Source organism: Solea solea, chromosome 10, assembly GCF_958295425.1.
Source record: "Solea solea chromosome 10, fSolSol10.1, whole genome shotgun sequence".
Classification (NCBI taxonomy): Eukaryota; Metazoa; Chordata; class Actinopteri; order Pleuronectiformes; family Soleidae; genus Solea; species Solea solea.
In genome coordinates this window covers 22,579,900-22,605,682 of record NC_081143.1, presented here as the reverse complement: position 1 = coordinate 22,605,682, position 25,783 = coordinate 22,579,900, and the positions used below count along the sequence as shown (strand labels likewise).

General features: G+C 39.8%; 2 protein-coding genes across 3 annotated transcripts; both read right to left on the bottom strand.

Annotated features, from left to right (window-relative positions):
• Positions 1-458: 458 nt before the first annotated feature.
• as3mt (arsenite methyltransferase) lies at positions 459-7,286 on the bottom strand. The gene is made up of 11 exons (XM_058639641.1): positions 7,135-7,286; positions 6,950-6,998; positions 6,168-6,295; positions 4,678-4,828; positions 4,226-4,362; positions 4,045-4,114; positions 3,543-3,624; positions 3,326-3,457; positions 2,394-2,533; positions 2,192-2,314; positions 459-706 (listed from the first exon to the last, which is right to left on the bottom strand). The coding sequence occupies exons 1-11, from the start codon at positions 7,149-7,151 to the stop codon at positions 599-601; spliced, it is 1,137 nt and encodes a 378-aa protein (XP_058495624.1). The 5' UTR covers positions 7,152-7,286; the 3' UTR covers positions 459-598.
• Positions 7,287-7,752: 466 nt separating this feature from the next.
• On the bottom strand, positions 7,753-25,252 carry wbp1lb (WW domain binding protein 1-like b). 2 transcript variants are annotated; one of them, XM_058641083.1, is made up of 4 exons: positions 24,844-25,252; positions 16,676-16,778; positions 13,740-13,901; positions 7,753-11,661 (listed from the first exon to the last, which is right to left on the bottom strand). In XM_058641083.1, the coding sequence occupies exons 1-4, from the start codon at positions 24,928-24,930 to the stop codon at positions 10,835-10,837; spliced, it is 1,179 nt and encodes a 392-aa protein (XP_058497066.1). In that variant the 5' UTR covers positions 24,931-25,252; the 3' UTR covers positions 7,753-10,834. The 2 variants fall into 2 exon arrangements, with proteins under 2 accessions (XP_058497066.1, XP_058497067.1); XM_058641084.1 differs by lacking the exon at positions 24,844-25,252 and adding an exon at positions 19,634-19,749.
• Positions 25,253-25,783: the final 531 nt, after the last annotated feature.

Below are 25,783 nucleotides of genomic sequence, written 5' to 3'. Positions count from 1 at the left end.
TATATAATGTCATTTAAAACTTATTTTGAACGGTTTTCCTCAGTGATCCTGTGATCAGTGTATGACCACTTCTCACAGATTAAGTCATATCTCTAATTTGGACGTGAAAGAGTTTTGGGCTGTGTTAAGTGAAGAGAAAAGTTGTTTCTAAAAAAATCATATTGTCTTATATAATGAGCCATATGCACTCACAAATCATGATGTCTTATCCGTTCCATAAGGAGCCCCAATCAGTACAGTACAATATATGTCTTGTGTGAATTATACTGTATACTGTAAATAAATATGGACTTTACATTGATTAGTGGATTTTTCTCTCTGGTTTTAAAGTCACTTCATGCAACACTGGTCTAAAAAGCTAATTGAAAATGACGATTATCTTTAATTAAATACATAAATAACAAAAGAAGACTAAGAATAGAAGAAGAATCCTCAAGAAGAAGACATGAGTCCAGCAGTCACTGTCAAAGCCAGTTTATTTTTTTGTCTATTGACATGTTGTTGTCAGTTGATGCAGTCCATCAGAACTGCTGTTGCCCTGCACACACAGTAAAGATGCTGGGCCTGCATTTTTCTCTGAGCTTTTTAGTTTCCACCATCACTTGCAGCAGGTAGCAGACCGTGTGCTGCAGCACCCCCCTGTGGCAGAACCCGGTCTTGGTTTCTTTGGCTGAAGCGCCAGCTCGAAAGGATCCACAACAGCAGCCTGCAGTGGCAAGAGTTCAACCAGGTAGAGATCATTCATTAGCATTTTTACAACCTGCGTCCAGTTTGTTTTTAAACTGCTGCATAAGAAGACAATTTTAATTTTAAAGACACTTGGTAGTAAATAAGGACATGATTTTTTTCCTGCATTAAACACAAGTTAATATAAAGAACACGGGTATTAACTGGAGAAGATAAATAAATACATTTTTACTTGTCATGTGCAGTCAGTGCATCTGTTATCAGACACTGGTTGTTCATTTCACAGTAGCTGTGCTTTTAGAGACAAGACTGAAGGCTTTTTATTGCCACTATCGCCGACTAGCTTTGTAGTTTGGGATAAGTTATATCTTGGGGCCTGATTGCACCACGGGGAGTCAGTCCAAAGTTTAAACTGAGGGCCAAATGTATCAATCGCTGAGATTTCAAATGTACATGTGTTGCACCACAAAAGCAGAATAAAAACCAGTCTGAAGCACAGAAAGTCATTGTTGTGAGTAGAGAATTCAGGGTAACCACTGAAAAATGAATAGTGGTGTTTGTAGATGTGCTTGTGTGTGTGTGTGTGTGTGTGTGTGTGTATGTGTGTGTTAAGTGTGTGTGCGCACATAATGACCATGATAGATGATAAGATGGCATTCCCTGAGCTGAGAGGAGAACACATTCCTTCCTGTTCAAGGTTCCCCAGCATGACTCCACAGTCTGGTTATGACTCTGAGACAGCTGCTTGACCTTGTGGCTATGTGTGTGTGTGTGTGTGTATGCACTGTATGTTAGAGTGGGTATGTGAGTGAGTGTTTGTAAGAGCCTGCAGCATGTGTCCTGGTGCGCACACACACACAGCCACACACACACACACACTGTATATATATATATATATATAAAAAAAAAGTTCATGTAACATCCCGCCTGCAAAATGAAATCCCGTTGTGAAGCCTCGAGATTTGCGATTTGACCGGTGCCATGTCAGTTTTTGAAACTGGAAATCCAGATGTCACCTGCAACCTGGCTCCTAGTGGATGACACCACCTGTCAATCACACCAGTGTCCACTCATATGTCCTGTGCTTTATCATCTATTCTGACCTAAATGGGACATAATTTACTAAACTGACATCATGTGCTGTTGAAGAAGACCCGAGACGAGAAACAGAGACCATAAACTCCTCAGGAAAATGTTTACTGACTTTATAAATCAAGTGAGAAGCAGCCTCATTTTCCCGTTAGACATTCATTCAAACAGGTTATCTTTACAACCAGTCCTATTTATGCTAGTTCTGTCCTATATCCTTGGCTTTCAAACCCAAAAGACTATGTCCATTTCTTAAATACAGGCTATTGTGTGTGAGTGCCTGCATGTGTGTGTCTACTGTAAGACCCTGGGTGTGTCGCAGCCTCCAAACTCATACATACAAACACAGTGTCATGAGCTGGGAATGTAGTAACACTTTAAACTTCATAAACAAATGGGGTTGGATTGGACTGACCGTAGGTTTGACTCCACAGGGCCCACAGGAGTCTCCAGACGGCTGGAACGTGAAGTCCTCTGCAAATCTGGAGTGGGTAAGAATACTGGCAACATCTCTGTCTACCTCCACGACTTCACCTGCCTGTGAAATACACACACGTTTAACTCTGTTGCGCATGAAGCTCGAGGTGTATTGAAAGTGCACAGCTGGATCTACAGACCTTGAATGTGTATCGACAGTCAAACTGGAAGCTGTTCTCTGCCCCAGTAATGCTCCCGTTATATATGACCTGACTGCACTTGGTGTCACCTTTAGGGAGCTTAAACAGGCGATACGTGGCAGAGACAAATTTAAAGTCACCTGTAATGGGGGGGGCAAACAGGTAAGAGAGTGTTAAATAGAGATCAATGTCCAACAATTACTCAGCAATTAACCTTTAGGCTGTGTTGTAAGAACAGAGTGATAACCAAAGTTAAGTAAAGGTCTCATTTCATATCTATATTTAGAAAACAGTTGTTTATAAACCTGTTGTGTGTCGGTAAAATATGTTAGAAAAAATGTAAAATGTGAACATGAACTCAGATAAATCCAATTTAAAAGTAAAGAAAACATACAATACAAATTGTAGTGTTCCAAGACTCATGTTTACTGGCAAATGAAAAACTAAACAAGCACCTCTGTATGATCATTTTATACATACTAACTGTGACCGTCCCCATCACTACACGGTCTATATTTTAATGCAACACCGCCACTAAAACATATGTGTATAGGAAACCATAGCCATACACAACTCAAAAAGCACCAGATTAATGTACACATTATTTTTTTTCCATTATTAAGGACAAGTAAGACATCCTCCACTGCCTGTGTGATTAGCGCAGGGTCAATACAGTCAATCTGTACCTGAATCACCACCAAAATGTAATCATTTCCTTCTTGGCCCATAAACCTACAGTACATCCCCAAGAAAATACGGAAAAATCCAACAAACAAACACTAAAACTTTGGTGGAATTAATAAGAAAACCTCTGGAATGTGTCTATATCTCAACTAGTTTAAAAAGTCATTAATCACTGGTGCAAAATATTAGTATATACTGTAAGTAGTGGATTAAAAACATAAATAAATTAGAAGAGAAAAATATCAAACCTAGAACGTCCTCCAGTTCTTTATTGTCCACGGTGACGAAATTTGCAGTGACCAGTCGTGGAGCTGTGAAACCCACTTCTTCAGCCAAACTCAGCAGATCCTTCCACCACAGAGCTCCGCCGAAGCACTCGCCTGCCAACAAGAAGCACACTCTTATTATTATTATTATTATTCTGTCAGGCCTCAGATTATAGTATGTTATGTTAATGAGACACACCCCATAGAACTTTGTGATTTTTAATCTCCTCGGTTAGTCTTTGACTGCTGTAGATGTCGCTGAAGTACAGCTCCCCGCCATCCTAGTGACCAGCACAGGGATCATTTTTTTTAAATCAGACAAACTTTATTCACATTATTTCATATTAAGTGATGTAATGTAATAAAAGTGCTTCACGGAAGAAAAACAGAGTCACATTCAAAAGTACAACCTAAAATGATAAAACAACTGTCTAAACTGTAGATAAAATAACTGAAGTTATTAGCAGACTAAAAGCTGGTGTAATAATATTGTGGTAAATGATAAACTTAAAAGTAAAAAAACATTCAAATAAATGAATAAAAACAGTTTAAATGTTAAAATAAATTCTCTGCTGCCTTCAGGTTTTCTAGGGTGTTTGTACATTCAAAGCAAACGTGACAAATAAGTAAGATTACGACCATCAACTCTGGAAATCACTGATTTTTGGGAGACTCCTGAGCTAAAAGGTAAAGCAGCATACCTTGAGCATGCTGTAAGCCTCCGCCAAGACTCGCCTCTTGTCTGGAGAGAGGTTCACCACACAGTTGGAACTAAGAGATGAGGCAGAGAAAACATAATAAATCAACATTTTTAAACACAATTTCTTGAGTATCGTGCAGCAATTAAAACAGTAAACGTAGACACGGTAAAAGCCGTCTTACATGATGATATCAAAAGAGTTCTTTTCCAGTCCTGCCTCTGTCAGAGCCTCAATGTAGCCCTGGACAAAACTGACATTGGGCTTCTTGTAGCCAAACTCCTGCATGTGGTGGTCCACATATGTCCTGGCCACTTCAAGCTATAAGAAAAAACACAGACAATGAGGTCTCTCTCTTTTTAACAGTGTTCTCTTTTTCTTAGCTTGCATTTAAAGCCATTTGATCACACAACATGTGCATTAATGTATGATTTTCATCCACTGCGATCAAGCAAATATAAAGACTTAGGTCACTGAGATAAGCAGGAGGTGGCGCACAAGACCACGTCACCACTGTGGGATAAACGGGTACGACTTGATGATGGAAACAAATGCCGCTTTTCAACTACATGGTCACAACATGGTCGCATCTTGCAATATAGTCCCTCCTCAATGTGGGCGGATGTACAACAGTACCTGGTTCTCAGTCATGTCGATGCCAATGACATGGCCCTTCTCGCCCACGAGCTGACTCAGCATGTAGCAATCTCTCCCAGTTCCACTGCCCAGGTCCAGAATCCTGGTGCCCTCCAGACACTCTGGCACCACCAGGCCACAGCCATAGTACCTACAGAGCAGAGGAAGGTAGTCAATAGTGTTGTAGTCAAGACTGCATTCACCAAGACCAGTGCACTACATCGTGAATCTTTTTCTTGTAGGTTTACATGCTTGCTTTTTTTTTTACACCCTTTTATTTAAGTGCCTATTCTATTCCTATTTTCTATCTTTCTATTATTATCCATAATAATAAAACTAAGCAGATATTCTCTTATAAATGCTTAGTTGAGGGTAACAATAGATCTCCTGTTAGACTGGAAAGAACATATTCAAAGTGTCTGCAAAAGAACAAAAGCAGAGAATTTATTATTAGTGTCTCACATACTTATATACTGTCATACATGGTACAAGTGTTTGTCCACTACTCTGCAGTGAAATCTGTTCAAAGATCCCTATTAAATGTTAGCATCAAGGTCAAACTGAAGTAGGGCTGCAATGATTGTTCTAGAGCTGCAACTAACGATTATTTTCATAATCGATTAATCTGTCGATTACTTTCTCGATTAATCGTTTGGTCCATAAAATATCAGAAAACCTTAAAAAATGTTGATCGGTATTCGTCAAACCTGGAAATGATGACGTTGTTTTTGTCCACAAACCAAAATGATTCACTTTTAATGATTTCTTTGTTATCAGAGCAAAGAAATTAAGAAAATATTCACATTTAAGAAGCTTAAACAATCGTAAATCTTGTTTTAATCATGAAAAAAGCTTCAAACCGATTCATCGATTATCAAAATAGTTGTCGATTAATTTAGTAATCGATTAATAATCGATTCATCGATTAATCGTTTCAGCTCTAGATTGTTCAATTAATTAATTCTTAAATCGATTACTAAATGAATCATGCACTATTTAATCGATTAATTGGCTTGAGTGTTTTTTTAATTATTAAAACAAGCTTTCTGATTTTTCACATACTATAATCTGGTTTATTTGCTCCATATCACAAAGAAAAATCATTAAAACTGAATAATGTGGGTTTGTGAACTGAACAAGACATTAAAGAACATCAGGATTTCCAGGTTTGGTAAACATTTTACAAACCAGTACTCAATTAATCAAGAAAATAATGGACAGTTTAATCAAATAAGAAAAAAATGGTTAGTTGCAGCCCGAGACTGAAGCACTCTTTTATGGGAAATCCCAGAACATGTGTCCTACATTTGAATAACAATAACGGTTTTGTTTGGTTTTGATTTACAATACCGTTCCACTATGACTAGAGTGAGACCTTCACAAAGTGGTCCTGAGACCATAACTGGTCTTCAGTACAACACAGCAGTTTGTAACTGTGTGAATACATGAGCAGAGAGTGCAACAGCAACAGCAGCAACAAGTCCACAAACCTATCAGTGACTTCAGGATGTACTTTGGTCAGAGCCTGGCGGACGAAGGCAGGAATGGGCTGAGCTGGTGCAATACAGGCGTTGGTCTTCAGGTCCGAGGTCTTCTTCACTCTCTCCCCATAATACTCCTGCCAACATTAGATCAGCTGTTTTTGCAACGCTATAAAGACCTTAGCAACACTATAACCATTTCACAGTCAGAAAATATGACTGTGAAAGTATATTTTCTGACTGTATGTAGTATGTAGTTTAGAAATTAAAAACAGCTTCTACAGATTAAAGTGTCAAATACAACACTCACACTTGAGCAATAGCATCAGTCTGGCTCTCTGTTGGAGTGGAACTGTAATTAATGTGATTGGTAAAACCTGCGTTTGTTCTATTACTAATCTATTCAATATCTGCTCTGATGTAAAACATGCTTGACCATTACATACACATGTTGTGAATGTTAAACCGTAAAGGGTTTTTTTCTTCTTTCAGAGTGAACACCTCTTATTAAATAAATTGTTTTAATATTTTGTGCATCATCATTATGTTAATTTTATGGGTCAAATGGGTTTTGCGGCTCCAGATTAATTTTATTTGGATGGAGAGGCGTCAAAAGTAACTCTTTAGACACTAAAGGTTGCAGAGTCCTGGTATAGGCTATATAAATATAAGCTGAATTAACGGGAAAATGATATATAAATATATAAAAGAGTACAAAAATACATAATAAATAAGTAACAGCTTTCGCTCTGAACTTTAGCAGGTGTGTGTTTTTTGCTTAGTCACGTTACCTTCACGTCCACATGAACAGCGCTGTCAGCGAAGTCTTTGGCTCGCGCACTGAGGGAAAAAACAGTTAGCTACTCGGTAACTACCTGCTAGCTTAGCTATATTACCACAACATGTCACTGTAAACGTTTAAAATCGGACACGCGCCATTCGTTCACCGCATAACTTGTATTAAGAATCCTCTTACCTGTGTTCTTCAGCCATTGCCTCGCTTCTCGACAGCAGTTTATGATGCTGCTGCTGTCAAAGTCCACGACTTACAACTGTTCATAGACGAAGAACGAACCGGATAGAGCACCGCCCTCTCTGCCTTGAAGACAATTGTGTCATGGTGGCCACTCGTGGTACTGCAACAAAAAATACTCAAACCAAAAGCAATTTTCCCATTGACCACAATAGTAAAAGAGACGCCTGTAAAACTGTCCACAGGACACCTCGAGACAGGGACATAGACATGTATAGATCTTTATATTCTATATTTTTAATTCATGGAGTTTCATATTTGTAAAACCGTCCTAAAGGCCATTAAAAGCCCAGAAAAATCTTATTTCCCAGAGTGACGTCACCGCTGTGTACGAGCACAGCAAAGCGCGGTCATGTGGCTTCTCGGGAACGGCGGTACTGTCAGTGAACCGGACGATATGAAAACTCTATGAGAAAATATCTATCTATCTTTCTTTGTCCATCTATCTGTCTTTCTTTCTTTGTCTGTCTGTCCATCCATCTATCCATCTTTCTTTGGCTGTCTATCTGTTAGCATGGGTTAAGTTTTCTATCTATCTTTTAAAACGACAAGGACACAAAATTTGAATTTCAGAGAGTATGTTTATTCAACATACGTCCACCTTGGTATTTATAATAAATGGCTTATGATCAGAACATTCAAAGAATATGTGCAAAACCCCTTTACACACGCCGGTGAAGAAAGAAATAAAGAAAGAAAGAAAGAAAGAAAAAGTGTCTTTGGCAAAATGCCCCTGATCTTGTTAACAAAGTAACTAGTGTGTTGTTAGTCAAAATGTACCCTTTACACGTCTGTAGGAAAAGAAGTTACATTTTTTCTCAACATAACAATAATAATAACAATATTAATAATGACAAAAGAAAATCTGTCTAAAACAACAAAGCTACTGATTTCATTAAAACAGAACATTGTAATTAATTTGCAAATATAAAGTGGTTTTTTTACGCTTCACACAGTTTAACTCATTTTAAGGATTCAGCAGTTTTTTAAAAATTGGTTCTTCTTTGTACTACATGTACAACAACTGCATCGTCTAGTTTCCACAATAAAGCATCAACATACAAAGCATTTTAGAGAGTGTTGAGGCTTCGATGAGTAAAATTCAGTCGTCTTACTATTAAAACACAAAGGTCAGGTAACAGTTTTATCTTGTGCTAGACATTTCTGAGAGACACATTCTCTTATTTGTTTTTACGGTATTTATCGTGTGACGGCAATAAATGACTGTTGTGCTTTCTAACATTGCAATGAGTACATTTTTTTTTTTAATTAAAAAAAGGATAATCTGTAAAAAAAAAAAATGCCCACACACTGCAGCATGTAGAATCGGGAGGTCCAGTTGATTTCAGAGTGGACAAATAAATAGAATCTTAAAAACTAGAATCAACATGTGAAAACATCTTAGGTAATCTTTTTTTTGTACATCATCTAACATCTATTGTATTACAGCTCCTGCAAGGTCTGGATAAGGATGTCTGATTTGACGAGTTAATGTCAAAGTTTGTTTTTAAATCTGCAAAATCAAACATATTGCTTTTTGCGTCAATCGCAAAGAAAATGCATCTCTGAATAAATACTGTTGTACTTTTACCCAGGAGATAAACATGACAAAGGACAACTTCCCTTTCATTATGCTCTAGTAGTTAAATCATTTGTTTTAAAATTGCCCTGTGGGGGTAAATGCTTAATTTAAATTAACACAATGAAGTAATAGTTTCCTTTCCTTTCAGTTAACTGATTTTGTTTTTCTTTAGTGGACCCTTTCGGGAGCATTTAATCAGTGAATATGGATTCTGAAGGATGGCTGAAAATGTGCTGATATGAAAACAAAGATGGTGAATCCTATAGTCGCTGGTGATCCATTGAAGTAACTGTCAACAATAAGTTTTGAGGTCTGAAGTTGTCCATCTCAGTTTTTTTTACTCTTAACACTTGACATTCCTTTCTTGGTTTTTAGTACCTGATCTCTGACAATCCCTCAGTTTCACTGAGGCTTATCAGTGTTCAACATTCTACACTTTTTGGAGTAGGCACATACTACACACACAGACACACATTCATTACATTAAGTCCATAAATGTGTTGCACTCCCCACTAACAAATCACAGGCGCCAAATTCTGACAGATGTCGTGACAAAAACCCTAAGAAATGAATCGTGTAATGAAATCTATCTTATATGTAAGTTTCCTTGCCGTGAGAGGGAGGTGGTGATTATCGCTTGGTGAGAATTTTAGTTATTGTTTTATTTACAAGACAAGAAGCTATAATATGGCCTCTAAGCAGCTACTTCCTCTGGGAAAAACAGATGCAATGGTGACTCACCATCAGAAGGCAATGAGGACGTGAGCAGCGATAGAAACAGGAGCATATCAAGAGTTAGACTTGGCTTTGATTTTCCACTGTTGGAGAACGCTTTCAGAGAGTAAAATTAAGTCTAAAGATGTATTTGCAACCATCCCTCGAGGTAAGCACATAGCTAGAGCTGTCACTTTTTATTTGGGGGGTTGTCAAACCTTAAACCTAGAACCTAAAAACACGGTACCCATCACACCATCTAATGTAATTACCATGTAGTCCAGCAGAGGGTGCCGTGAGCTCAGCTTGGCCTGCATGCTCTTAGAATCCATCAGAAATTTAGACAGTGAATGAGTTCACTTCTCAAGCTTGCTGTGAAAATGACATGTGGCAGTATTTCAGGTTCATCACCTAGTTTTTTAGCTTTTAGTGAAGTGAATGTAATAATAAATAACTACGGCACCGGAGCTGGGAACTACTTGAGTATCTTCAGTACTCGTTTGAACGTGATTTTTGGAAAATGTGACAGCCCAAGTACATGCTAATGTTGGCTATGTAGCCATAGCAACATTTTCAAATAGGTCCTTTAAGATTGGAGTAATGGAAAAACATGTTCTGATTTTCTCTAACTAAAGGCTTAATTTGTAAGGATAAACACATTTTGTGCAAAATAGGAACTGCTCACATGAAGATGTGTTAATGCACTTCTCTTATCATTAGCAGGGCAGATAAAGACCATGAACAACAAGGCAGAGCGGTTTTTAAGTCACTATAAAAGCACTTGAGAAGCATGAATCTAACAGGACACACAGTCTTGTTCAGCATCAGCTCTCATCAAAAACACACACACACACACACACACACTGCGGTAATTCCACTTGTGTTATCTCTTATTACGCAAGGAACGGCTTTGCAGATGTGTTAACAAACACCCAGATAGGGAGAGCTGCATTCATCCTTGGCAGCCAACATCCTGTTCTGACATCACAGCTTCAGCTTTCAAGTCTCTGACTGTCTGTGTGACGACTGTGTGTTTGTACAGTATGAGAAGTTGCCACAGATTCCTAGGCTTTTACTGCCCAAGTATAACCCAACATACACAGGTTAAGGCCACAGTTCCAGTGTGGGGAGGAGCCAGCTTTCCCAACCTTTGGATCTCAATCACTTTGGTGGACCCCACTTCCTGCCCCCACATATGTGTTATCTAAGATGCACACGTTCATAAAAATACTCATTTAGAAAGCATTTAGACATAAAACACTTGCTCGGACACAAAAGCATGTCTCCACATCCTGTCCTAAGTGCTCTCTCCTTCCGTTGGTGACAAAGGTTTGTCAGAAGTGTGTTTCAGCCCTGCGGCTCAGTGCTGGTGCTGTGGTGTGGCCCCTCCTGCTCATTGATGGTGTGAAGGAGGAGGCACACAGGAGGGTGGAGTGAGCCACTGCTGATCTGGTGAGCCGGCTGAGGAGACCCGGACGGCCCACGTGCGGGCCGCCTCTCCGGCCCACCAAGCGCCGGCTCCTCCTCCACACTGAAGGAGGCTCGATGACCGCAGCTGTCGCAGAAGTCGCCAGCCTCCTCCCCCTCCTCTTCGTAATCTCCCTCACGTCCCAGCAGGCTCTCTAGCTCCCTCAGCTCTTTGCCTTCCTGTCCTGTCCCCACTACTCCGCTACAACTGCTGCTGCCACGTGTGCCGCATACACACACCTCAATCCCAGAGTCCCCTGTGATTCGCCTCCTCCTTCCACTGGGAACTCGATCTTTGTCCTCAGTGCAACCCTCCGGCAGCTCCTTCAACAGGGGGTCCTTGCAAGATTCTTCCTCACTTTCGCTTCTTTTCTCCTGGCTGGAGAGTCCCTCCCTATTGACCCCATCTGACAGTATCATGCCTGCATCTTGTGCCATCTGCACAGGCTTACTGTCAGGCTTTGGCCTCAAGTCTAAAGTGAGTGGCTGTGGCTCTTCTATGCTAGGTCTGCAACAAAGGTTTTCAGAGACCGGGGGCACTGGAGTGGGCTGGATGGTTGGACAGTGTCTCTCCTGCTGCTCGGCGGCCAGTGGACTACAAACCACTGTGGTGGGGCCTGTGTGTAAGGCACTATAGGGAGGGGGAGGAGTTGGGGGTCGGTTGACCACCTCTTCATAGTCGGGCAGGAGGTAGTTTGGCAGAAACCCTGAAGAGAAGATGTGGGGAAAAGAAAAAACAGCTTTGAGAATGCACAGATAAAAAATGTACACATTGCACTTGTGTGCAGCACGTGAAGGCTGCGGTTCTGATCTGCTGCGTCTCTACTGTTGTTTTATATTGGTTTTCCCTTTGAAAACTGCCATGAATAATATACCGTTTAACATGCCTCTGTGCTCAACCACATGCCAGGAGTTCACAGTATGAGGCTGTACATCTGCTGGTCCCGCAAATATTTCACAACAAAAGCACTGCTGAAAAAACTGTATTGATTCAGGGAACAGAGACATGTTCTGTGAGTGTTTCTACTTGGAAGCAGGTATATAAAGTGTTGTGTTTGTGACATATTTGACAAATACAGACCAACTGTGGTCAAATATCATTTTCCCCCAATAAGAGTAGTGTGGCTGCTCTAATCTGTTAACGTTTGTGCTCAAGCTCAAACAAGACATTCTGTAGACGCACAGCACAAGCGTCCAGAGCGGCCCCAGCCTTGGTCCCATTTAGATTAACACAACTATCTAATCGCACAACTTTCGGCGTGACCTCAATGAACTTTCAATACGACTATTTGAGCATTCCCAAAGCAATAGGGGGAAAATGTGACAAAACAAGCCAATTTCTAGGTCAGTTCTGAGCTGAAGGCTGTTTCAGCTCTGAGCAAGACGGTGTTGCAACACTGGCAAAGCACCAAGAGAGAGAAATGCAGGCCGCTTCCTGAAAACTGGGGCATGCAAACAGGAGAGGTCCTAATGCTGTGTGAATCCAGGGATGACTCTCAGTGCAAACATGAGCAAAGAGCCACCGCTTTGCTTACGGCTAGTGTTATATTCCTCAGTTTGATGTAACTGGAGAAATATTGGTGAGAAATGACACACGGAAGATTATGTTCAAACAGATGTTTACATTCAGTTTATATGATCATAATTTTAGCAGACATGCACTGGTTTGAAATTAAATTGAATAGATATTGTCAAAGATCTCACTTTAATTATGTCACTCAACTTAGAGTGGAACTGGCAGATTTATAAAGAGCAGCATTCATTTATTTCTGCACTAACATACAGTAAGTACAACACAAGTATTCATTTGGAGTTGGGTCTCTGGCCATCTGGCAAGTGAAATATTGACTCTCCTTGATGTTTTGGTTTTTCACCATTTCCAAATGGAAATATACAGACTTCAAACACTTTTTTCCACTTAGTAGTAATGACCTTTTTTGTCTTTTAAGGATACTGAGCAGATGCTATTGAGTGGGTTTATCAGGACTTTATGGGTGACACAATTGGATGAGAGTGGTGAGCATGAGCCAGAACATTACAGTTACAGGCTAAAAAAAACAACAGAAAAACACAAATGAGCTAAGAGATAAAATGATCTTCATACTGAGAGGAACTAGAGTTCTTTGTGGGGTTCTCACTATGATCAACATCTTCTTACATTATATATTTTCCTTTGATCCGTTGTTCATTATTAGCATTTACTTTCACTGGCCCCTTTATTAACACAAATTACTAATCAGCCAATCTCCTATGTGTATATATATATGTGTGTGTGTGTGTGTGTGTATATATATATATATATATATATATATATATATATGTTCATATTTATTTATATTAATTACGCTAGCTATAAATATGCTAATCTGTATAATTCCCACAAGCATCACAAGGTGAGTTATTATAGATGTTTATTTATATGCAAAACTTCGATCGCTTTAACCTGAAGCATCATTAAAAATATTGTTTACATTAAGAGTAGATACATGAATGCACTTTTACTTACTTTATGCCAAAATCAAACCTTAAAAACCTGTTCATTCAAAATAACAAACCTCGAATCGCATACAGTAATTACTATGTTGTCCAGCAGAGGGTGCTGCAAGCACAGCTTGGCCAGCATCCATTCCCTCTTTGCTCATCAGAAGAAGACAATAACAGTTTGCAGTCGCACAAGTCAATCTTTGGATTTTGATCCACTGGATCTTATTTATTTTTTATTTTTTTTAACCTAAGCTCTAATCAAAATCAAGTTTCGTCATCATGTGCCAGTGGAAGTTCTTACTGAAGTAGAAGGGCACAGAGGGGAAGTTGTGTGCCTCGCGGTACGCTATGAGGTTGATCTCATGCTGCCGCTGCTGCTGCTGCAGCCGATGTTTGGTGCGGCGGTGGTGGCACACGCAGCAGCAGCTCAAAATGAAGATGATCGCCCACACCAACCAAAACCCTACAACACAAGAACACAACACTGAGACGTTATACACATTTACAGTGGGACACAACAACAGAAGAGAGTGCGCTCGATAATATCCATACTGTTTGACAGAACGAGCGTGCAGTGATGTAACACGAAGACCCCGCTGCAAGTGCAAACATAACACTGAAGATCAAATAACGACAACATCTGGTTCTAACAGTGAAACATTCACACACACACGTACAGCATTCTGTATTGTACGACGTTACATGAATAAAGTTCGACTGACTGATTGTTTGACAGAGTTTAATGTCATGTAGGATTTGTGGTATGTATCATCAGAAATTAAAATGTTTTAATAATGTACTATATAATCAACTGAAATTAATAACTGTTATGTTGTTGTTATGTAAGATTATGTAAGATGAAATTTTTGTGGAGGCCCCCGTGTTACACCACTATGTTTTTACAGTAGCCCAGAATAAAAAAACCTCTAGAAGGCCTTTTGTGTTTTTATTTACCTGAAATTGTGTAAGACATTTCTCTCACACACTCCTCACCATTAAATCCTACACTTTTTTTTTCCAGTTTAACTATCATAAGGTCCAAGATCATTCCTATCTCTATGACGAGGAACTGGCAGATTTACAATCTTTCTCGTATGTGCCATCCAGAACTCTTCAGTTCTCTGGTTTATCGTTCTGAGAGAAAGATTTGTAAATATTGAACGCTTAATGCTCTGTGTTTAAGAAGCACTTTTCTAGTCTTGATGACCAACTGTAATCGCTTTACACAGCAGTTTTACTCTTTACCTCTTCATACCCTTTCACACACGCACTCAGTAACCGTTTACTACGTCTATCACACATCAATCACACACTGCTGAACGCCAGACAATCAGTATGTATGTAGACTAGAGGAACCTGCTCCATCCACTGAGACACAGCCATCTCATAATACATTTACAGAAACTCATTTATAACAATAAAGGTGGCGATGACGACAAGACTCTGACAAAGCAAAACACACAGAGAACTTGGTGTGCCTTTTAAAGATGCAATATACAACATTCAGCTTAACAAAATGTCCGGAGACAAAGATTTCTTGAGTGATGTATTGAGCACATCTCACTCTTTAGGTCCGTGTGTTGTATGCCAGTCTGCTTGTTGAATTTGAGCACCGTCAGAACCGCTGGAACCTGTGTATAAATCTGTGTTCAAATGAGGTGGTTTACAATGAGCCCCTTTAAACACTCTCCCTTCATATTTATGACCCTGCTTACTCGAATTTTTGTGGAAAGCTACGAGTTGAGGATGTTCTGTTTCCAATGTCATAACAAGTCCTGCCTGAACACAGCAATAGAGGCAGCAAGTAACAAGCCAAGTGGTGGTGGGAGAAAGTCGATTAACCCTTCTGTTACCATCCTGTCGTTGGCAACAGGATTTGGAGTTTGTGCATTTGACCATTTGTGATGGGCCGGTGATCAGTCCAGGGTGTGACCCCGCCTTTCCACCCTATGTGACAATTTTACAACCATGAAATCAAAATAAATCCAGGCGGCCTGATTGTCAGGATGGTCATAAGAGGGTTAATGAATCCAGAAGACCTCTCCTCCTGGACTTCTAATAACATTATACATATGATTTGGATATGTCTTCATGGCTGTCTGCACAATCATGATTGCACCTGTTTTAATCTGAGATGCTGGTGGGCAGCTTCTAATTTTGAACCTTCAAAGTAATATTAAAGTATTCTGATTATGTTCCCAATTTTCTTCAAAGGAAATATTTTTTGGGAAAACTGTGTTATCTAGAATCCAGTCTAAACAGCAGCAGGGAACCCAAACTGAGCAAGGCTTCAAAAAACGACTCCATTTGTGTTTACCTTGCATCTGAAATACAAACACCGCTACATCAACACAGAGAAATGTGGGGAATTTCACTTCAAGGACCAAGAAACAAGGCAGCATGTGTCTCTGAGAAGTAAGAATGTAAACTCTACACTATGGTACTGATAGACTGGTCGTCAATAAAAGCTCAGGTCAATTTTATATCCGACCAGACACGCAAGGAGCTGCAGTGAGAGGTAAGTCCAACCCAGTCGAACTCTGTTTCTTCTGTCAATTTGGGGGAGGTGAAAAAAAAGTTTCCAAGACAACAAAGTTGATAAGCAATGCAAAAAAAATGCTGCTGGAATCTGTAGCAACGTTTTCTAAAGGCCTTTGCACCACAGACGGCTGTTTACCTCATGTAACCTTTGCCTGCCTATGTCTACAGTATCTTAAGAATATGATTGTTGGAGTTTGTATTTCTGTTTGTAAACTGCTCACTGCTCTGGACAAATGTCCATTGACAAAATGAGGTGGTTTTATCTCACAGGACAGGGGAGCTGCTGGTCTGCTACTGCCTCATTTGGTAAGTTTGATTCAGATGATGAGGTAAATCTAAATTGAGGCTTTCAAAGACCAAAATCATGAAATAAGACATTTGAACTGACTGATGAAGACAGCAGTGGGTCGACAACTCCTGTGTGCTGTGATGTAAAATCATTCCGTTTCTCTATGGACCTTGCCTCACTGCTGGCAGCCATGTTTTAAAGATGGAGCGAGTGTCCGTGTCTCGTGCGGTTTTCCGACAACACCTGAACTATCCCTTGAACACTGTGGCTGAGTACATGTCCCACTCTGAGGACTCCATGTGAATTTCAACCCCCATGATCCCGTCGAACCTTGTCTATTAGACAGAGGAAAGGGAGAGTGAGAAGACGCAGAAGATAAAAAGATAAAGGAAAAACTGGAGACTTACACCAGAGCTCATAGTAGTAGCTGCAGCACTGAGACTCCCCGCAGCAGTGCCCAGACTCACAGATGTAGCTCTGGTTGTTGACGCCTTCACAGTTCAGCAGGCTCTGCAAGACAAGCAGAAGAAACACATCCAGTTAAAGAGTTAAGAGTATTATGTATTATTAACTCATCGTAAAACCAAAAATATTTTTTAAAGGGTGAAATTACAGAATTGACAGAAATACTGCTTACAGCAGTAAAAAAAAAAAAGTTGTATGTGTATATACACACAGTATATACAGGCATTTATTTATCTAATTTAATAATTTGACGCTTCCACTCCTTTAGCTATTTGATGTCCTGCTAAAGCACAAATTTACTGGATGACCAACTTCACGTCCTAACCCAGGTATGACAAAATAAATTCAACGCGACAGCTCTTCTTAAATTTATAACATCTTAAATCTATATATAGTAAAAAATCTTAATATTGAACATTTCAAAAAGTTTACATTTTTGAATGGTTTGAACAAGTGGTTGTTTCAGTCGTAAGTAAAAATGAAAAAGGTGTTTAAATGTCAGCATTGTGAAATCACACTGTGTACAGCATCTGTGAAAAATCTATTTGGCCCACCACAGCTTTTTCATCAGTTTTAATCACTTGCGTTACCTTACAAAGTCCAAGTTGCCTATAGCGACAACTGACTGGGAGTTAAGGGGCTGGCTTACATTTCAGCAGGAGTTGTAAGTGAGGCTCCGTGCATATAGTGTTATGGCCAGAAACATTCAGTGAGGTCACAGTGATCTTTGACTAATGACATTTGCTCACATAATAATTGATATGAACAATTTTCTTTTTGTACTGTACTCTGGGTACTTTAAAAAGGTCCAGCGTGCAAGTATAAGTGACATCTAGTCTCCTCCACTCACATCTCCCTCTCCCAAGCACATAGCCTTCACATACCAGTTTTGCATACTCATGGGTAGTATTATTCAATTTCTGCCAATAAGCCCATACGTAATGTTACATACTCTATTTTTAACTTGGTTTAATTTGGTTCCAGTTGGACACATTTATTTGTCCTCCTCACATTTAAAGTTTATATTATTTTTGTAGGCATGATCATGAGAAACCATCTAATGTGGCTGGAACTGAGTACACCTTGATAAACAATTACTTTTTACAGACATCACTTGTTGGTCATTTGTAGATTGCCTGCTCTTTCATAAGAATGTAGCCAAGTAAGTTTTCAGTCATGATATTATCAGCTTGTGACGTGTAGAGATTAATCATCTGATACCAAACAGCGTCTGATTAAAAAGCCTGAAGAATGTGTTGGCATAACAAGCGGGAAAACTGCTGATAAACCATTTTTAGCTCCCTCCAAAGTGTTAGCTGGTAGCCAAATGTGCATGTCTGCCAGTGAGCGATGTAGTACACTGTCAGCGAAACATCTGATCGGTGCCCCCCTATTCTTTTTACTTAGTTTTCAAAGTAAACATAAAATCTATCTATAAATGCAAGGAACATCTGTCTGTTTATCTTTTTAACTATCCAACGGTTTACTTTACAGACTTCAAACTTGGAAGGTGACTGCCTAATGGCAGCAGGACCAACTTTGGTGGTGTTTGGATGACAAATGCAAGCGATACCAGCAGAAATCCCAAAATGTGCCACCCCCCAACACGCAGCGCAGCACCGACGGCTATTCCGTTCCTTGCGTAACTGTTGAGCAGGTGGCTTGATGGGCTTCAAACTTCGCAGAGAGCTGCTAAGGGCACCAGTGTATGCTGTGCCAACTTTGATATTGTTTGGACAAAAAATAAGCAAGATATTGGCAAAAAAAAAAAAAATCACACTACTATTAATAAAAGGGGCTTTTTCTATTGAAGACATTTTGGCCTGTCAGCAGAAAAAGCACAGGTGCTACTAATAATGTTAATGACACTGATCTATTTATCATTCCAGTAATCCAAGTACCTAAATGGAATTAAGCCATTGTTCATTTTATTAAAAAAAATACCTCCCACTGTGACACGTCATGTGCCTTCAGTGTAAGAAGCCTATCTATTGTTTCTTTAGTTCTCTGAAACATGGTCCGTGTCCCATTTTTAAGTGCAGCATTTCCAAACAGGTTCAAGTAGTATGGTACAAAACAAGGAATGGAAACATTGTGTTCTCATATAAGGTCAGCATGCATACTTGACATAGTTTCCTTCTTTTTGAAGAAAGTTGCTGAGGTTCACTACTACTCATAAAAACAACAAACAACGCACATAAGAAATGGACGCTGCACAATTAATACATTTGGAAAAGGTGATTAAAAAAGTGGAAATGTCCGGAGAGTCTCTGCTGTGCTAATGCATGCTTATTATATACTAATTACAAAAAAACAGTATAGAGTACTGGTCTTAAGCTTTGATTAATAAACATTACAGATAGAGTAGTAGCCATTTATACTTAGCTGTGAGTTTGGAGTAAACAAGTGCTAGCCACTTGTACTTGTAAGCTGCTAGAATTGCATCAGTGTTTAAGACCCATATCAAGTGCAAATTGTTGAATCCCAGCCAGCACAAACCACTCAGTATGTTCCTAAGATCTAGACTTAAAAGTTTAGCAGAGAACTAATCTGAACTCTTAGAAAAAAAAGAAAATGTCAAGAAGCATTCGGCACAACAGCCCATTTTCATTCAAATTCAATACGGCATTTGTCTTCAATCCAATAGTCCTTTATCAAAAGACCAAAGCAGTTATCACTCAGTATCACAGCACATTACTTACAGTATATCATAACAAAGCCAAATTGTGAAAGTACACAGGCTGGATAACAACGTCAGATCATCCAAAAGACAAAAGACAAGGGAGCGCAGATTTGTGAATTTCTTTTCTTCATCCTTCAGATTTTTTCCTCTATATATGTATATATCTAATATATATGTGTATATTAGATAAATGTATGTATATTTCTCTATAGTTTACCAGTGCTGGAGTGAGCAGCATGATGATCCAGGTCCCCTCAATCAGGTTATTATCCCATACAAGAAAATGGTCTAACCGCTTTTAAACATCACCTTTCTCTAACTCTGCCTTTCCCCTTCTCTCTCGGTTTCTTTATCCGTCTACCCTATACCCACCCACACACACATACACACCCCCTCGACCCACTCCCATACAGGCCCAAACAGTGAACAAGGATTGCGCTAGGGAAATTTCCAACTAGCAGTGGAGAGCGAGCTCTTACCCAGGCCTTAGCTTAATGACAATAATGCACACAAAGCAGTGAGAAGTAAGTGGGAGGTGAGATAAGAGGGGAAAATAGGAAGAAAAGCATCAAGCAGTAACAAAGAAATGAGTAGTCACATGCAACACACTGTATTAGCACACACCAAACTGCTGACTTTTAAAAGTGGCAACAACTTTACAGTGCTAACAGATTAATCATTCATCAACAGCTGTTTCAGCTTCATCAACACAACATGGTTTTTTTTTGTTGTTTCTTTTTAAACCACGTCCAACACAGAGGGATTTAATTTTCCATGTAATGAACATATGATGTTCTGTTCCTTCACTTTATGTCTGATAACTGAAACTGTTTTCACTGGCTCACTGGCTTCTGCACCATATGCTCTCCACTGGGTAGGCTGGGCCCACTTTTGCAATTTGATACTGATAGCCATCAAGATTGTTTGGGTCCTTAGTCAGTGCAGCATAAAGATAACCCAGTGTTAAAGAAGGTTAAAGTTTCACAAGCACTTTAATTTTACCAAAAAAACAAACAAACAAATCTACTTCTACACACATTGTGATCTCCCCACACACACACAATCCACATAACTTGTACCGCCAGTTAAGTGACAGCCAATACATCAATGAAAGAAAATTGAGGTCATTTGAAAGGACCTTTAAGTGTTTACTTCTCCTGACAGACAGGCTGCATACACTGCTGGTGCATGCACACTTCAACAAACAGACCAGCAAAATCAAACGGATTAAAAGCAGGTTGGGTTACTGTCACAGAAATGATTGCACCATGAGAAAATAACCAGCCTCAGTAATGAGTAGCTGTTGACATGCACAGACAATGGGGACAGTTAAATAATCCCCTGGTGACAATACCAACACTCCTGGAGAGAAGTGGCTACAGTTCTACAGTCTTGACCACACCAACAGAGCGGATCCTGGCAGGTTAGCCGATGCACGCAATGTACTCGCTGACCCTTTCTTTATTAACCTGTCCCTCCACAAAGAAAGGTGCTCTTTCAGAGCCACCCAGGTTCAAGGCTGGTATTCAAATCATCAACAGCTTAGAAAGACGGTTTAATGAGTGTGTGAGCTGATTCATTTTATCTCCATGATAGAAAAAGCAGTTTGACTGCAAGCAGCTCCAGTTTCACTTTATGATACAAGATTAAAACAAACGTTGGCTGCAACCATCAAATAACTCCAAGATTTGAAATACTACACAGCGCCTGAGAGCAGTACCTGTACTTGGTAAGCGGGGTGTGGGCTGTGCCTGATGGCCGCGTAGTGTGGCGTCATAGCGGTGTGACAACAACGAAAAAATGTCATCAAATACAACACAACAAATAACAATGGAGGAGAACCAGCAGCTCGGTTTGTGGCTGTTTGACTGGTACTCCAGGAGAAGAGTACCAAAGACATACTGTTACATACTGTACTATACCAAATCGAACCATTCCACTCGGTGAAAACACAGCTACCAGACACTACTGGTAGGCACAGAGAGACATGTACAATATACCATGTCTAGCAAAGACACTGGAGCATCTAAAAAACAAACAGATATTTATCTGGCTGCTGTGCAACACCTTTAAACTTTAAATAAAAAAGACCGTCTGTTGCACTCGTGCCGTTGCACACAACCATCAACCAACTCTACAGGTCAATTGATCTCTCCAAGTGTTCCTCAGTTTAGTAGAGTTGCAGTTCTGTTGCAGTGAGCATCGCAACATGCTGTATTCAAGAGGTGGAGTCAAGGCAAAAGCATAACATAATAATATAAAGCAAGTAAAGCCAGGTGGTTGCAACTAGTAGGATTGAGCCGGTTTGACTGAAAACAGAAAAAACTGCACAAGTGGAGGATTCTTCTGCTAAAAAAAACTTGTTCAGCAGTGTAATGGGATAAACACTTAACAACATGAATTTAAATTGACAATGATGTTGTTTGCAAACAAGTTCACCATATAACCTTAAACGCTGGTGACACCCAAATATACATACGTTTGCATTTATAACTTGTTTCAGATGTTTGACTCATTCGCCCCGGAATGCATCACAGTTTATAACAACTGGAGTCAGAAAAATAGCAAAGATTAGAGAAAATTATCCTGCAATTATCCTGCAAAAAACACTACGTCATCTTCACAGATACAATTACACAACATCGTAGCCTTCATTCACCACAAGGAACATTTTGTTTTGTTTCTCAGTGTTGTATGGAGCTTTAAAGAGATTTTTGCTTACAGGCAAAGTGGTGTAACTTTTATCTCCCAACAATAACCAGGATCCATCAGCCTTACATGCACCTTCAAATAACAGGCTCCAAGAAATACATTTACTACTTCACTTCTACTTAAAATGACAACCGTCTGTAAATGTAAATGTTGGTTCATATGGCAGTGATTTATGAACACATTTGAGCACTGATAACACACAGAACATGATATGGCATATGATAATAGTAACTGGGTTTTTATTGCCTCAAGAAAAACATCTAGAATGTTTCTGATGCATCCTTGAGCCTGTGAAGGAATGCAGAATGTTGTAATTGCACCTCTTTATTAGGGGTGGGAATCACAGGGGACCTCACAATATGATATGATATGCTGTACATGATCCACGATACCAATAATATCACGATACAACTATTCTGTGATAATCAATATAGTGCAAGAAAATCATATAGTGATGCATCACGCTATCTGTGAAGAAATTAAAACGTCTGTGAAAAGTTAATAGTGCCGGATTTATTCACCACGGAAAGTAGTAACACCCGACGAGTGAAACTGGCAGGGACTGTTTACTTCGCCGGAGCTGATGCTAGCAAATGCCAGGTGAAAGATGGGGTACATTACATTACATGTCATGTCATTTAGCAGACGCTTTTATCCAAAGCGACTTACAATGGAAATGAGTACAATCTGCCAGGGGTGGAGTCGAACTTGCAACCATTGCGACCATGACATCTTTCGCACACAGGGTACCGGTCTTAACCACTGAGCCACTCCACCCCCTGTCCTGGGGTACACTAGGACAGATCATCAGTATAGTATAAAGAGAAACAACCGAAGAACCGGGAGAAAACCCACGCACACACACAAGGAGAACATGCATACTCCATGCAGAAAGTGCTTGGTTGCAAACCGGGTCTTTTTGCTAAATGGGAACATCGCTAGCCACTATGCTGCTGTGCGACCCTACGATTGTTTTACCTCCTCTGACGTAAAACAGGTGATGTCCCCACTAAGTCGATACGGCAAAAAAGGTTATCTATAACAATTTTTGTAAGCTTGTGAAAGCTGAGGAAAACAGTTGATTGTGGTTACAAACTTCTTCATACTTTTAAAACAGTAAAACTAAAAATCTGAAGCAAAATGTTCAGTGCAATCATGAATTTTACATCTTAGAGTGTGTTTTCACATTGTATAAATATTATACTCATATAAAAAAGAAGTGGTTAAAGGGTGTAGAAATGCAACATAAGAAATGCAAACTGCCGTAAAACGCCAAAAAAAAAGAAGTTAGAACATACTTTACTTGTGAGTCACTACAAGAAAGAGGATCAACCATATACTATTTGACCATTCCCATAGATGAGGCGGTTTTAAAAAAAAAAACAGGCATATTTGATTACAATCCTTTACAACACCTTTAATATGCTGTGCTTCAACATAAAGACATAGGCTTTTTACTCGTCTTTCCCTTATCAAAATAGTGAATACTTGGTTTCCCCACTTTTTATAGATCACTAGTAGCACATGAAATCATAAATATTTTTCTTGACATTTCAATGTTCTGTGCACGTCCTTTGTAATTTCTACACTGAGCAGCAAAAGATCAAGAGTAAGGCCTGGCTTAATACACCCAAGAAGAAATCAAACTGCTGATAAGAACTGATACAGTATGCTGACTTATAACTTTAACCCAACCACTTTAATAATGTATGTGTATTTACAATCATAGCATTCCAACTAATAATCAATGTTGCAACCATTACAACTGAAATAAACCTATATTACTCCATGTAAAAACTATTGTTGTCATGTAGGCATTATTTTGTTTGTTTTTCATTTTCTACACATAATCCACAAAATCCTCAGCCGAACACACACCCTGGTATACAGTAGAACAGTATTTCTGATTTTCTCTGGTACTTGCGTACCACTTGTAGAACCATATTATTAGACAACATATAAATGTGACATCTCCAGTGATTGCACTGTCGAAATAATTTGGATATATATTTTGTGAAAATGATCACTTGTTAATCATAAAGTCCTAGAATGACTGGAGAAGATCCAGGCTCTCTCTTGTAGCACTTAGCAAATAAATCACTATGACTGTATGTTGACAAGTTAGACAGCATTTTCCTGTCACGCATAATTAACCACATGATGAAAGCTCATCACCATTAACTTATTGTTATAACTTTTTATCGGTATATGCTTTATCACATATCGTCACATCGCAACAGTCAACACAGCAGCCTCATCTTATAACTTGACACAGGTTGAATGTGTAAGAAAAACTGCAGCTGTTGTCTGTTTTCCTGCTAAGGATAATTACGCGTGTACCAGCATTCATACCTGAAGAACTGCTTTTTGCTGTTTATCCAACTCACTCGTGTCTAAAATGTCAACCCTCAACCATAAACAGAACAGGGAAGGCAGACGGGCCCCGACTGACGGACTGTCCCTTTACTTCGCTGAGCTAGACACATTAGCTCCAGTGGCTAACGGCTTGAGAAACGTACTAACAGCTGTCATGACAGCACAGTACGAGCTAATGCTAACTAATGTTTGACAACAGCAGGTATAATGCGAGCAGAAACAGGAGGATAGTAGCTTTGTAAGCCGGTAATACACCAACAATAGGACACTTTGCTAACTTAGGCTAGCAACAAGCTAGCCAACAGCCCCTGAGGGGGTGCGTTGTTTTCAACGACTTACCCGGTCTTCGGCTGACTCGGTGGGGGTGACAGAGCCAACGGCGTGCAAAAACAGTCCCATGTTAAGAGCACGGCGTACACCCCTCATTCCTCCGAGTGGTGGCTACAGCTACGGTAAAAACAAAAACATGTAAACACTGTCGTTAACGAACGGTGTCCGACTCTCAGCTAGTTCTCGGCCTCAGTGTTGTTGAGAGGCCGCTCCATGTACCGCCTCCTCTGCGAATTGGACATTTCAACAAGGCACGGTGCTGGTTGATACAGCTTGTTACACAAGACGCTCCTCCGGCGCAGCCACTACGAGCCTCGGTCTGACTGCAGGGTGTGGCGTGGTCACCTCGACCCGATCCATGTGCGCAACGTGACGGGCGTACGGTTGCGTGGATGGCCAGTGGTTTTGCGGACTGGTCTGCGATTGGACAACTGGGTCCCGATCAGTGAGGAGGCGGACCAATCACTAATCGGTGCGTCTCCAGTGCATGTCCTTATTATCCTCCTGATTTCCTCATGGTTCATGTTCAAAATATAGTCGTGACCTGAAGTGACAACGATGTCAGAACCATATTTAACCATATTTAGCATGGTCGCTTCTTTATGTTCTAAATATACTTAATCTATATAATCTAACATTATCATAGCACAGCAGCATTAAATATTGTTGTGTTTTAATGAATCACTTTTAGTTAAAATCAACAGGTGGGTGCATCTCCCATGCTGTTTCCCTACAACAGTGTCTTCCCATCAGCACACATATTTCATACATTAATGATAATATTTTACCCATTTTCAATCTTTTTCCAAAGATGCATAAATCTTAAAGAGTGGGCAGAAAATACAAACGAGGCACGTTATACTAATTCCCCTCGATTCAGCTTCAAACCCTGAAAGTGTCTGCTTCAAGTTAGTCCTAAGTGAGCTGCTGTACACTTCTTAAAGCTACA

Bases quoted from the DNA above. Each gene is read 5' to 3' on its own strand.
- as3mt (XM_058639641.1), bottom strand. The intron at 2,315-2,393 runs GTCTGTAGATCC...TGTATTTCACAG, and splicing joins ACTGTCGATACACATTCAAG to GCAGGTGAAGTCGTGGAGGT. The intron at 707-2,191 runs GTCAGTCCAATC...TTGCCACTGCAG, and splicing joins CCTGTGGAGTCAAACCTACG to GCTGCTGTTGTGGATCCTTT.
- wbp1lb (XM_058641083.1), bottom strand. From the start codon at position 24,930: ATGAGGGGTGTACGCCGTGCTCTTAACATGGGACTGTTTTTGCACGCC. The intron at 13,902-16,675 runs GTAAGTCTCCAG...CTTGTGTTGTAG, and splicing joins CTACTACTATGAGCTCTGGT to GGTTTTGGTTGGTGTGGGCG. The intron at 11,662-13,739 runs GTAAGAACTTCC...TCTTCTCTTCAG, and splicing joins CTCTGTGCCCTTCTACTTCA to GGTTTCTGCCAAACTACCTC.